Consider the following 15346-nt stretch of genomic DNA (forward strand, 5'->3'; position numbering starts at 1 on the left):
TGCGCAAGTTATCCACAACCAATTAATATGGCAACAATCTTAGAACTGCACTCCATGTGCTGAATTTTAAAAATTCTGTGGTCGCATATCATAATCGCCTAAGTCGAGATAGGATGATCTGCAAAATAATAATCGATTCAAGATTTCAGAAATGCATGACGGTCTATATTTGGACCATAATTTTATTTGTGTATATTTGTCTTCTATATTCGAGATTCGTAGCGATTTCTGTGATCTTTCCGTTGGCGTGACTTTAGACTAAGGCTGTTATGACTATGTTTTCGACAGTGCAGGGTTGCGTAATTTCAAATCCACTTCTAAATCAGAAATCAGTTTAATTTGTGATTTGATTCCCTATCCAATTCAAAAATACTTTTTATTGACATCTGTGAACAAGACACTTTCGCGAAGTTAGGGGTTGGTATCACTGATGGTTCTAAAAATACTGCTGCGTTGTAAAAAAATAAGCCTAACTAATAGCCCAAAGTCATCTCTCGGCAAACGAAAATCAAGCTTTACAAGTCATCCTGCTATATGATGCAGAAGCATGGACCATGACAACATGAGATGAAGCGGCTCTGGGAGTGTTCGAGAGAAGTTCTTCGAAAGATTTATGGATTTTTTAGGCGAGTACCGAAGAAGATTTAATGCTCAGCTGTACAAGCTTTACACGGACATCAACATTGTAGGGTTCTTATTATTTTTATTTAACTTTGTATTTTAGTTACTTTGAACTTTGTAATTTTTAAATGTATTATCAATATTTTAAGCTTCAATATTGATTTTTCAATTTTCAAAAATTTTCTTTGTTGTGAAAAATAAAGAAAGAATTTGACGCATACTTTTAGGCGTTTTTTAAAAAATATAATTTAAAGTTTTACTATAAAATAAAAACGTGGTTTCAATAACCACAAACATATTCCAACGAACTAAAACGCAGCGTATACGCTGGCTAGGCCATGTTATGCGATTGAAAGTTAACGCTCCGGCTAAGAACCCGAAACCCGCCTATGGAAACAGAGGAGGAGGACGGCTCCCACTCCGCTGGAAGGACCAGGTTGAAAACGATTTAAACTCTCTTGGTGTGACCAATTGGCGCCAGTTTGTACAGCAAATAAGTGACTGGCGCGCTTTGTTGAACGGTCATAACTGTTTAAACGGTTAAGCGCCAATTAATTATGTCTATTTTCTGACCATGAGACATTTGGTAGTCTAAATTTGAAGTAATCAATCATAAAAATCAAAATATTGCAACCCTGCTATAGAGTAAAATTTGAATCGATTTTCCGTTATCGAATAATTTAATGATTGCTAAAATTTTGGTGTAGATACAAATCGGTTTCGTCATTGTGCCATCTTCAGTGTCATATTTCGTTTTGAAAACTATGGTTGTACAGCACGGAAACCAGTTTGACTTGGTTTTGTTTGCAGTTGCTTATAATAAGTCATAATTTTTATAAGCACACTCTTTGGTTAGAGGAAGCTTACAGACCATAAATCACATAGTTTGAAACCAGAATAAATCTGCAATTAATATTATTCTACCGCATTTTCATTTACAGCGAATCACCATCCATCTCGTCAATTCCCATAGAGTATCACTCTCATTTATCCCGATTTGCCAACAAAATAATGTATCATCATTATTCCGAGTATACAACAAATAAACGATAGCATGACGCGTGACGGAGAAATACCTGCCATATTCAATCCAAAACGGGTGCGTGCACCATCCGTCGTGGTTACTGGTGACTCACCAAATGCACCATATGGAGGTGGTTTCAGTAATGCGCTCAATGCCAGTAATCCACAAATTACCCACCAAGACTCAATATCTTCGAGTCAACAGGATCCGTGTGAAGTTATAACAATACATCCAGATGCACGTGAAGCAGCGACGCCGGTTATCGGTGTACATTCAGGCCTACGGCGCGGGCACAGCGTTGTTGGTGGCGGTAGTTTTGTCAGTAGTTGTGGTATAGGCGGTGTCGGTACAGTGGGGTCAAGTGGTGTTGCAAATAAACCAGATACGCCGACTATGGAGGAGGGTGTGGATTGTACTGAAGTAAGGTTTCATCGTTTAAAAGCTTGTAAAGAGTCTTGTTGTTCCGAATTGGCGCGAAAGGTAAGTAGACCCCCAAAGAATATGAAAATTCAAAAAAACATGCTTTCGCTTTCTTTTCTTTCACGCAATTTCTTTCAGATGTATTTTGGTGTTTGCGTTACCATACTCGTCACCGCGTCATGGGTTGGTGCGACGCATTGCATCAAATTTCTATATTTAAGTCGCAGCACTTATAACAGTATTACAGCAGATGATATCGATTTCGACATCGATAGCACTTCCAATCGTGCCATTGAATATGATTCGGCAAGCGATATAGATGAACATGATTCGAATAAATTGCTAGGTATTAGCGATACAGCGTTCAGCGTAACAGAGATACACGAGGCCACGAAGTTTTTCCAAGTCGCAGAACCAAATTCACCAGAAACGACAGTATTTCGAGCGCCATTCTTCGCCGCTTGGTTTTTCACAAACTTTTCATTTCTTTTCTTTCCTATCTATGTGCTGGGACGGGTTTCTTTGCGCAAATGTGATAAACCAGGTGAAATACTGGGTGATGTTTTACGTGGTTTTCGAGATCGTGGTTTTACAATTGGTAAGTAAGGCACATTGAAGATCAAGTTTTCATTGACTCAGAAATGCCCTATCTCAGAAGACTTTTGAAAAATTGCGTATTTCAGAATTTTCTTCAAAAAACTATCTATATACATATTTCCTTTTAACAGGAATTTACTACGGGATAAAAAACCATTGCTCTGTCGCCGAATTTTTTGGTAAAATTTGCGGGTGCTATTCCTAGTGCCTAGTAGCTCCACAAGCTCTCTCTCTCGCACTCATGCTTTTCTGCCTCTGCTTTTTTATACTCAGTTGAGCAGAGCTCACAGAGTATATTAAGTTTGATTGGATAAGGGTTGGTTGTACATATATAAAGGAATCGAGATAGATATAGACTTCCATATATCAAAATCATCATAATGGATCGAAAAAAAATTTGATTGAGCCATGTCCGTCCGTCCGTCCGTCCGTCCGTCCGTCCGTTAACACGATAACTTGAGTAAATTTTGAGGTATCGTGATGAAATTTGGTATGTAGGTTCCTGAGCGCTCATCTCAGATCGCTATTTAAAATGAACGATATCGGACTATAACCACGCCCACTTTTTCGATATCGAAAATTTCGAAAAACCGAAAAAGTTCGATAATTCATTACCAAGGCCAGATAAAGCGACGAAACTTGGTAGATGAGTTGAACTTATGACGCAGAATAGAAAATTTGTAAAATTTTGGACAATGGGCGTGGCACCGCCCACTTTTAAAAGAAGGTAATTTAAAAGTTTTGCAAGCTGTAATTTTGCAGTCGTTGAAGATATCATGATGAAATTTGTCAGGAACGTTACTCCTATTACTATATGTACGCTTAATAAAAATTAGCGAAATCGGAGAAGGACCACGCCCACTTTTAAAAAAAAAATTTTTTTAAAGTAAAATTTTACCAAAAAATTTAATATCTTCACAGTATATAAGTAAATTATGTCAACATTCAACTCCAGTAATGATATGGTGCAACAAAATACAAAATTAAAAGAAAATTTCAAAATGGGCGTGGCTTCGCCCTTTTTCATTTAATTTGTCTAGGATACTTTTAACGCCATAAGTCGAACAAAAATTAACCAATCCTTTTGAAATTTGGCAGGGGCATAGCTTTTATGACGTTAACTGCTTTCTGTGAAAATGGGCGAAATCGGTTAATGCCACGCCCACTTTTAATACACAGTCGTCCGTCTGTCCTTCCGCATGGCCGTTAACACGATAACTTGAGCAAAATTCGACATATCTTTAATGAACTTAGTTCACGTGCTTACTTGAACTCACTTTATCTTGGTATGAAAAATGAACGAAATCCGACTATGACCACGCACACTTTTTCGATATCGAAAATTACGAAAAATGAAAAAATGCCATAATTCTATACCAAATACGAAAAAAGGGATGAAACATGGTAAGGTAATTGGATTGGTTTATTGACGCGAAATATATCTTTAGAAAAAACTTTATAAATTGGTTGTGACACCTACCATATTAAGTAGAAGAAAATGAAAAAGTTCTGCAGGGCGATATAAAAAACCCTTAAAATCTTGGAAGGTATTACATATATAAATTAGTTAGCGGTATCCAACAGATGATGCTCTAGGTCACCCTGGTCCACATTTTGGTCGATATCTGGAAAACGCCTTCACATATACAACTACCACCACTCCCTTTTAAAACTCTCATTAATACCTTTAATTTGATACCCATATCGTACAAACATATTCTAAAGTCACCCCTGGTCCACTTTTATGGCGATATTTCGTAAGGCGAACACCTATAGAACGAAGGCCCACTCCCTTTTAAAAATACTCATTAACACCTTTTATTTGATACCCGTATCGTTCAAACAAAGTCTAGAGTCACCCCTGGTCCACCTTTATTGTGATACCTCGAAAAGGCGTCCACCTATAGAACTAAGGCCCACTCCCTTTTAAAATACTCATTAACACCTTTCGTTTGATACCCATATTGCCCAACCGAATTCTAGAGTCACCCCTGGTCCACCTTTATGGCGATATCGGCGTCCACCTATGGAGCTAAGGATTACTCCCTTTTAAAATACTCATTAACACCTTTCTTTTGATACCCATATTGTACAAACAAATTCTAGGGTCACCCCTGCTCCACCTTTATGGCGATATCTCGAAACGGCGTCCACCTATGGAACTAAAGATTACTCCCTTTTAAAATACTCATTAACACCTTTCTTTTGATACCCATATTGTACAAACAAATTCTAGGGTCACCCCTGCTCCACCTTTATGGCGATATCTCGAAAATGCGACCACCTATACAACAACCACCACTCCCTTTTAAACCCCTCATTAATACCTTTAATTTGATACCCATATCGTACAAACACATTCTAGAGTCACCCCTGGTCCACCTTTATGGCGACATTTCGAAACGGCGTCCACCTATAGAACTAAGGCCCACTCCCTTTTAAAATACTCATTAACACCTTTCGTTTGATGCCCATATTGTACAAACACATTCTAGAGTCACCCCTGGCCCACCTTTATGGCGATATTTCGAAACGGCGTCCACCTAGAGAACTAAGGTCCCCTCCCTTGTAAAATACTCATTAACACCTTTCGTTTGATGCCCATATTGTACAAACAAATTCTAGGGTCACCCCTGGTCCACCTTTATGGCGATATCTCGAAAAGCCGTCCACCTATGGAACTAAGGATTACTCTCTTTTAAAACACTCATTAACACCTTTCATTTGATACCCATATCGTACAAACACATTCTAGAGTCACCCCTGGTCCACCTTTATTGCGATATTTCGAAACGGCGTTCACCTATAGAACTAAGGCCCACTCCCTTGTAAAATACTCATTAACACCTTTCGTTTGATACCCATATTGTACATATAAATTCTAGGGTCACCCCTGGTCCACCTTTATGGCGATATCTCGAAACGGCGTCCACCTATGGAACTAAGGATTACTCCCTTCTAAAATACTCATTAACACCTTTCATTTGATACCCATATCGTACAAACGCATTCTAGAGTCACCCCTGGTCCACCTTTATGGCGATATCTCGAAAAGGCGACCACCTATACAACAACCACCACTCCCTTTTAAAACGCTCATTAATACCTTTAATTTGATACCCATATCGTACAAACACATTCTAGAGTCGCCCCTGGTCCACCTTTATGGCGATATTTCGAAACGGCGTCCACCTATAGAACTAAGGCCCACTCCCTATTAAAATACTCATTAACACCTTTCTTTTGATACCCATATTGTACAAACCAATTCTAGGGTCACCCCTGGTCCACCTTTATGGCGATATCTCGAAACGGCGTCCACCTATGAACTAAGGATTACTCCCTTTTAAAATACTCATTAACACCTTTCATTTGATACCCATATCGTTCAAACGCATTCTAGAGTCACCCCTGGTCCACCTTTATGGCAATATCTCGAAAAGGCGACCACCTATACAACAACCACCACTCCCTTTTAAAACCCTCATTAATACCTTTAATTTGATACCTATATCGTACAAACATATTCTAGAGTCACCCCTGGTCCACCTTTATGGCGATATTTCGAAACGGCGTCCACCTATAGAACTAAGGCCCACTCCATTTTAAAATACTCGTTAACACCATTCGTTTGATGCCCATATTGTACAAACAAATTCTAGGGTCACCCCTGGTCCACCTTTGTGGCGATATCTCGGAACGGCGTCCACCTATGGAACTAAGGATTACTCCCTTTTAAAATACTCATTAACACCTTTCTTTTGATACCCATATCGTACAAACGCATTCTAGAGTCACCCCTGGTCCACCTTTATGGCGATATCTCGAAAAGGCGACCACCTATACATCTACCACCACTCCCTTTTAAAACCCTCATTAATACCTTTAATTTGATACACATATCGTACAAACAAATTCTTGGGTCACACCTGGTCCATCTTTATGGCGATATCTCGAAACGGCGTCCACCTGTGGAACTAAGGGTCACTCCCTTTTAAAATACTCATTAACACCTTTCTTTTGATACCCATATTGTACAAACAAATTCTAGGGTCACCCCTGGTCCACCTTTATGGCGATATCTCGAAACGGCGTCCACCTGTGGAACTAAGGATTACTCCCTTTTAAAATACTCATTAACACCTTTCATTTGATACCCATATCGTACAAACATATTCTAGAGTCACCCCTGGTCCACCTTTATGGCGATATTTCGAAACGGCTCCACCTATAGAACTAAGGCCCACTCCATTTTAAAATACTCATTAACACCATTCGTTTGATGCCCATATTGTACAAACAAATTCTAGGGTCACCCCTGGTCCACCTTTGTGGCGATATCTCGAAACGGCGTCCACCTATGGAACTAAGGATTACTCCCTTTTAAAATACTCATTAACACCTTTCTTTTGATACCCATATCGTACAAACGCATTCTAGAGTCACCCCTGGTCCACCTTTATGGCGATATCTCGAAAAGGCGACCACCTATACATCTACCACCACTCCCTTTTAAAACCCTCATTAATACCTTTAATTTGATACACATATCGTACAAACAAATTCTAGGGTCACACCTGGTCCACCTTTATGGCGATATCTCGAAACGGCGTCCACCTGTGGAACTAAGGATCACTCCCTTTTAAAATACTCATTAACACCTTTCTTTTGATACCCATATTGGACAAACAAATTCTAGGGTCACGCCTGGTCCACCTTTATGGCGATATCTCGAAACGGCGTCCACCTGTGGAACTAAGGATAACTCCCTTTTAAAATACTCATTAACACCTTTCATTTGATACCCATATCGTACAAACGCATTCTAGAGTCAACCCTGATCGACCTTTATGGCTATATCCCTAAATGGCGTCCACCTATAGAACTATGGCCCACTCCCTCATAAAATACTCTTTAATGCCTTTCATTTGATACACATGTCATACAAACACATTCCAGGGTTTCCCTCGGTTCATTTTCCTACATGGTTATTTTCCCTTATGTTGTCACCATAGCTCTCAACTGAGTATGTAATGTTCGGTTACACCCGAACTTAACCTTCCTTACTTGTTCTTATTGCCCTATAGGCATTCCTCATCGACCAGCTGTTTTTTGTTGTCGCCGATAAACAAGTTTTTTCCTCGGCGGCTGTGGGAAGTGCTTTGAAGATATGCTGCCACTGCTTTTGCATTCCGTCGGGTTCACTTGCGCTCTCAGAGAGCAGGTGTGGGAGTCGAGTTGCAAAATCATTGGCAGTCTGTTGCGATTGCAGCCGTTCTACGCCTAACATTCCTTATGTTTTTTGTCCCTTGCGTTTAGTCGCGCATAGGTGGGCGCGTATTTCGGCTGCAACGGGATAGTGATCCGAGTCAATGTTAGGGCCTCGAATCGTGCGTATATTTAAAACACTGGATGCATGCCGTCCGTCTATAACAACGTGGTCGATCTTGTTATATGTATTTCCATCCGAGGGATAGCCATGTTGCTTGATGTATGTGTATCTTTATGCTTAAACCTAGCGCTGGCTATTACCATGTTTCGAGCACCGGCGAATTCTAGCAGCCTCAGTCCATTTGGGGAGGCTGAACTTTCTGATCGTATGGCCAAAAATACCTTCTTTGCCCACCCTGGCGTTAAAGTCGCCAAGCACGACTTTTATATCATGGCGAGGAAGCGCTTGTATGGGCGTTGTAGGCGCTCGTAGTATGCGTCCTTCGCCTATCGTCCTTCTTCTTCGTCGGTGCATGGACGCAGATAAATGAGATATTAAAAAATTTTTGTTTTATGTGGATAGCGGAGAGATGCTCGTTCATATGTGTTAACGATAGTACTTGGCGACAAAGTTTCTTTCCTACCAAAAATCTAACACCGAAACTGCGATTATTTGCATGTCTACTCCAGACGATGTCACAATTTTTAACTGTATTTTTCCTTGCTCCGGCCATCGCAATTCCTGGACGGCGTTGATGTCTGCTTTTTCTTTCACGAGGGCATCATCCAGCCGGGCATCGGCAGCAATCCCATTAAGGAAACGGACACTCCTAGATCGCAGGCCTTCAAACGTCATCCAGCGCACAACCTGCTCAGCGGGGATGAGGCATTTATTATACACGTTTATATAAGGAGCCACTTGATCCAAGACAGACGCACGCTCGCTGCTGATGAATTCCCCCAGCTAGCCCTTAAACCGAATATGACGTAGTGACCAGGCTAGGTTGTCGCCTTCTCATGTTTGCTCACCACGAAACGGAGGTTTAGTACCTACCCAGAGGATATTTGGCCACAAGCGACCGGAAGTAGTTAACTGCTTGAATCGCGTGCAAAAGTAACACCCTCATCCGTCTTTGTTGTTGTAGCGATAAGGACACTCCCCGAAGGCCTTGGGGAGTGTTTTCGATGTGGATGGTCCTTTGCATCCGGCACGTTCCGGTAACAAACACCAGTAAGGTACTAGCCCGACCATCTCGGGAACGATTGCGTATGACCATATGAAACCTTCTAAGCCATCCCGCTCTTCCAGCCCCTAGATCCATAAGGAACTTGGGGTCGCCAGAGCCTCGGCTGTTAAAGAAACAGGATTCGCCATGGGTAGGTGAGGTTGACAAATGGGTTGAAGAAACTATATATTACGCTGGCAACCCTTTGAAAGGGTTGTCCTACACAACCCCTTGAAACAATTTGGTATTCTAGTTGCCTCTTACGAGAGGCATACCTACCGCGAGTATATTCTAAGCCCCCTAACCCGCTGGGAGGAGCTCTGCTAACCCGTCTTTAGTGAATGGCCATTAGAAGTTTCCGCTTTTTACGTGGACTTCTACACACTTCTCCACCTCTCAAATTTTTATATATTCCTAAAGGGAAAACTTTCTCAGCTGACGAGTACCCCTTAATCTTACCCGTATATTGTATTAACATTTTTTTTTTTCAATCCACAGGTCGCTTTCTCAATCGCTGCCTCTCTTTTTGCATACTTTGGCTGGTTACCACCTATTTATATACGATGTCTTTGCGCGTGTTATTCGCCACCGATGCTATGGCGCTATTCGCAACCAATGTCGCTTGCGTATATTTGCTGTCGTGGGTCATTCTGCATGAACAATTTGTAGGCGTGCGGGTAGGTTTGTATGTGTGTGTGCCCTGGTGTCGCAGTGTGACATCGCATTAAATTGTTACAAAAATAAATGCAATTAAGTATTATTTTAATCCTTGTGCATACAAACAAATTACATATATTTTACAGATTGTTGCGGTTATTCTATGTGACACGGGTATTGCGCTGCTCGCCTATATGGATGGAATTACGGAAAGTCGCACGTTGAGTGGTGTTGTATTGGCAACATTGGGCGCTGCGGGTTATGCTGTCTTCAGGGTAATGTGATAAACATATTTATGTCGATATATATTTTTATTTTCACTTAAATATTTAGCTCTTAAATACTTTATATTTTCTTTAAATTGTTCGGTTTGCTGTTTGTCTTTTTAGGTTATGTTCCGTAAAGTAATGGGTGATCCTCCAATCGGTCAAATTGCATTTGCTTTCACTACGCTCGGTTTCCTCAATGCATTGTTACTGTGGCCCGTTTGTGTTGCTTTATATCTGGCAGGTTATGAAAGTATGCCATCTGATCGTATGCCATGGATTATATTATTAATTGCTAGTATTTTGTTATTGGGTATGTTATATGCAAACTTGGTGAAATGTAAAGATTTATCCATTATGTTTTTTTTCTTAAAGTTTTCCATATACTCATGCAATTTAGCGCAGCTGTCACTTATAACATGTTCGTAACGTTGGGTCTAATTACGGCGGTTCCCGTTTCAGGAGGTAAGTGTCAGTGAGAGATACCGTGATGTCCAGTATATATGCATAGAAATGAAGGATTTTAGGTGCAGTGAGGGTTTCTCCTTTCGGTTTTCAGCATTGGGTCGGTTATTGCATTTTCCTGTATTTATAAAAGTGCACGAAAGCAATATGTTGAAAAATGGGCATAGGTTAGGTTAGGTTGAATTGGCCGATAGAATGAATCTGACCATAGCGTTAGCAGTAGACCAAACGCAAAAAACTCAATGAGATACGAGGGCTGTTATTATCAAATACCTACGCCATCTTCGCAAATAGAAGTTTTCCTGGCCCTAGAAAAATTACTACCTCGAGATCAGATAACTCTGCCACTTGCAAAACTTACGGTTGGGATATTGTGTAGTTTATGAGTAGTTTGCCGAAATGTTCCCTGAATAAATAAACACAGAAAATATGCCTAGAAATAATGATAAAATGATCCCGAAAGCAACCCTAGACCAGCCTAGAAATAATCCTGAAAATCTTCCCAAAAGAGTCCAAAAATTACCATGAATATATCTGAGCTAATTCTAAAATTTTTCAAGAATAGAATGAATACATTCCGACACTGTCTTGAAATTATTCCAAAAATGCCCAAAAATCAAAGTGTGGTGTGCATTTTTTTGCGGTCATTGTGGCGGGAAAACGTTACACGTGCTTTATTTCAAAGTAACGCCAGCTCAAAAACTGAATGTGTTCGGGCCTTAAAAAATATATTTTCAAATATAGAAAATATTGAGACTGAGCGGGAATGGAGCTGATAATACGTCCTTAATATATTAAAATCGAACTGCCAGTGAAATAGGGGAGCGCTTCATACCTCGACATTTTGACGCCTTCATTCATCGGTTAATCCGACGCATACACACAAGCGGGCGAAATGGGAGGGGCACCTAAGCGGTTGTAACCTCTCTGCCGGTGTAGGTAAGCTTTGGTCCACCGTAAAGTCCCTATCGAATCCGTCTAAGCACGATGACAAAGCTTCCATCGCCTTTGGCGATAAAGTGCTGTCGGATGCGAAAAAATGCGCGAGCGCTTTCTGCCGACAATATATAATACATTTTACGGTCGACAAAGATAGACGGAGGGCCAACAGACACGCACATACATAAATTCAGTGCGTCTCCAATTACCATCACCGCCAAAGTGGTGTAGGATGCCATCGATCATGCTAAACCATCCAAAGCAGTGGGCCCAGACGGCATAGCCATGCCGATGCTTAAAAGCCTAGGGAGAGAGGGTTTCAAATACTACTTCAAAGCAAATTTGCAGCTAGCCTGTCATCAGCATGGCTTCAGAAAACTCCATAGCACCACCACCACGCTAAATGCCATTAGCACCCAGATTAATTGCGGTTTAACTCAAAACCCCCCACCATAGAACAGTACTCGTTGCACTAGACCTATCAAAAGCTTTTGATACGGTCAAACATGGCTCGTTTCTGCAAGACCTGGATGGGTCTACCCTTCCCCAATGTCTTAAAAGGTGGACCGCAAATTATCTGGGTAGTCTGCAGGCATTTAGAAACGAAACGGTGGAATTTAGAAACGAAACATCAAAACCAAGAATAATTAAAGAAGGGGTGCCACAGGGTGGTGTGCTATCCCCACTTTTGTTTATCTTCTACATATCAAAGCTACCTTCGCCACCAGAAGGAGTTACTATCGTTTCCTGTCCGAAGACTGCACAATAATGGCCACAGGCCCAGGCCCACAGATGGATGAGCTTTGCAACAGAATAAACGGCTACCTCCCTGATCTCTCCAGTTTTTTCGAAACCTGGCATTATCACCGACTAAATCCTCGGCAACCTTATTTACAACATGGACGTCCCAAATGTCGACCATTTGAACATCCACGTCGATGGCACTACGCTGCCGACTGTCCCACACCCCAAAATCTTGGGTGTGACGTTTGATTAGGATCTACATTTTGGTGAGCATGCAGCCGCAATCGTACCGAAAATCCAGAGCCGTAATAAAATCCTCAAATCTCTTGCTGGCTCTTGGGGAAAAGACAAAGAAACGCCCATTACCACTTACAAAGCAATTGCCCAGCCGATTGCATGCTACGCACCCCCTATGTGGTCGCCAAGCCTAAAAACTACACACTGGAAAAGCCACAGGCCTGCCAAAATACTGCTCTCAGAACCGCCACGGGCTGCCTTCTTATGTCCCCAGAACACCATCTACATAATGAGGCGAGAATACTCCGCATCAGGGAGAGAATTGAGATGCTAACCAAACAGTTCCTGTTGAATACCCAGAACCTCGTCATCCCAACAGAAATCTGATTGATAATGAGGCGAGAATACTCCCCATCAGGGAGAGAATTGAGATGCTAACCAAACAGTTCCTGTTGAATACCCAGAACCTGGTCATCCCAACAGAAATCTGATAGATAAGCCAACACCGCCCAGGGGCTTAAGGAGTCATCTCCGTAAGCATTATGAGGAAATACGGCACACAACATGAAGGGACGAGACAACATTTCCGTTTTCGTCTAGTGGTTAGGGTGGCTGTTGAAAGGCGGCATGACCATTCTGCTTCACTTAATAACAGCTAATTTTATAGAAGCTCTCGCTGGAGGTCTTGCTAGTGTGATGGACACTCTTAAGAAGTGGCATACCTCTAGTCCCGATTCCTCCACTTAATAATATCTTACCATACAGAGTTGTTGATCATAGTATGTTTCACATAAAAGAAAAATTCCCAAGATAGCGAAGAAGTACCTCGCTTTGGTGGACAAGATGAACAGTGTGTCTCATGTCTTGAATTCTCTTCCAGAGGAAAGGCGAAACCTACGCGATATACGCCATGAAGCTGGTGAGGCTCGTTTCGAAAAACAGATTCTAAGTTTCCATTATGTGTATGATAAGCTGCGACAAATGTTAACTGATTCCGATTTCAAGGTTTTCAGCTTTGCCACATAGACTCATCCTATATTCAGGTATTTTCTAACATATGTTGTTCACTCAGTAAGGGTCTAGAGGAAAAGTCCAGCAGTTAGAAGATCTTACAATATTTAAACAAAATTTTTGAGTACTTACACTGATGTGAAAATATCAAATTACGACACCCCTTTTACGTTCACGTATTCCACAATACCAAACAACCAATATTACGAGACGAATATTCCGTTCACAGAAGACACAATTCGAGCCTTGGGCCGGTTTGGATGGCCGTGCGGATTTTGGACACCTGTGGTTCTCGGGATTGCCGTGATTGACTTGACGGTCGTTGATGGTGGGCTAACGGATTTTTTTATTAGTTTGCTTTTGTTGTGTAGTCGAAACGCAAGAATGCTGGCCTTATGCTAGTTGTTGGTAACTCGATTGGCGGCCGTGAAAAATTGCTATTTATTTATTGTTGTCGTGCCAAGGTACGGAATCGAACTGTGGTTTGTTGTGAGTAATCAACAGAGGGTCGGGAAGGTACAAATGCTGGCATGCCTGGGAATGTCAGGCGCCATGAGTAGCGCACCTCAAGAAGCGCTAAATGTAATCTTTCAGTTGACGTCTCTACAAGTATTCGTGTAGGGATTAACCGCAAGAGCGGCTCTAAAACTAAGAGAATCCAACATGTGGAAATCAGCTAAGCACGGACACACGATGATTCTGAACGACCTGATGAAGGGACAATTAAACGGAATAATAACCGACCTAACATCCAAAACCGACCACATCACAGCGGTTTTGGACTTCCAGGTTCAGAACATACGATATCCTTCAAGGGAGGAATGGGAAGAAGACCTACACAATGACAAGGGCATTACAATCTACACCGATGCCTCGAAATTAGAAAAGGGAACTGGAGCTGGGATGTACTCAACACATCTACAGTTAAACCATTCCGACTTCCTAACGCATGCATTGTATTCCAGGCCGAGGTCTATGCCATAGACAGAGCAACAAAGCTGCTTCAAGATAGTATGGTCTCCGACACCGACGTAACAATATTTGTTGACAGTCAAGCCGCCTTAAGGGCATTAGAGTCCAACATCATTAAATCGGATATCGCGCGGAGCTGTCAAGCCTCGCTGGCTGGTAAGTCATCTCAGCGTCTCTATTTGCTGGGTTCCTGAGCACAGCGGTATTGAAGAGAATGAATTCGCAGAAGAGATGGCTAGGAAAGGTTCCTATTTGGACAAAAGTGAAGTGGCAAGCGAGTGGAAGAGTGGGTAATACCCACGCACGCCCTCTTAACCTAACCTAACCCTTCTCTCTTCGGCTTATTTTCCAGTTTTAGATCTTTCGGCATGTTTTCGTTTGATTTTCGCATCCTCGGTTCGAACGTAAGCACGCGTTTATTATCGACTATATAACTTTCCACGAAGATTCTGTGCAGCTTATATTCCTCTTCCAATGCCCAATTTATCCTTCTTCAATGAGTAAAGTTTGTGTGTCGGCAAGTTGTTTGTGTGTATTCGATGAGCTCGCTCCCACAGTGTTGGTGTCTGTCGATGATTTTCCAATAAAAATTTAAATGAATGTTACTCATACGCCATGTATTTTCTATATTTATTTTATTTTTTTTTTTTGAACTTTAGAATTATTGGTTAAAGCTTAAGCTTATAAAACACCAGGTTATCCCTCGATTTGTGTGCTTTCGTCAATTGTCTGCAATGGTTGTCCAATTGCAGTTCTTCTTTATGTTGATGACAGTTCGTTTTCTGTCAGATTTCTTCTTGTATGTACTTATAAATGTATACATATGTATGCGTGGATAGATTCGTCATTTTGTCAAAAAAAAAAAAAAAAATTTTAGTGTGGTGGACGGTTTATCACCATGAGAAAACCGCATAAAATTTTAAATTACAATTAATTTGTATATGTTATTTTTTAAA

General features: G+C 41.2%; 1 protein-coding gene across 7 annotated transcripts in view; it reads left to right on the top strand.

Moving 5' to 3' along the window:
- LOC137237612 (solute carrier family 35 member F3) overlaps window positions 1–15346 on the top strand; it is a 124785-nt gene that overhangs the window by 61921 nt on the left and 47518 nt on the right. For all 7 annotated transcript variants that reach the window (XM_067761446.1, XM_067761448.1, XM_067761449.1 and 4 more), the window contains exons 2-7: window positions 1563–2125; window positions 2204–2663; window positions 9598–9776; window positions 9903–10031; window positions 10146–10335; window positions 10398–10487. In XM_067761446.1, coding sequence (XP_067617547.1) covers window positions 1676–2125; window positions 2204–2663; window positions 9598–9776; window positions 9903–10031; window positions 10146–10335; window positions 10398–10487 — 1498 coding nt within the window. In that variant the 5' untranslated portion in view covers window positions 1563–1675. The remainder of the gene's footprint in view (window positions 1–1562; window positions 2126–2203; window positions 2664–9597; window positions 9777–9902; window positions 10032–10145; window positions 10336–10397; window positions 10488–15346) is intronic.

Source organism: Eurosta solidaginis, chromosome 1 (assembly GCF_040869045.1).
Source record: "Eurosta solidaginis isolate ZX-2024a chromosome 1, ASM4086904v1, whole genome shotgun sequence".
NCBI classification, from domain to species: Eukaryota; Metazoa; Arthropoda; class Insecta; order Diptera; family Tephritidae; genus Eurosta; species Eurosta solidaginis.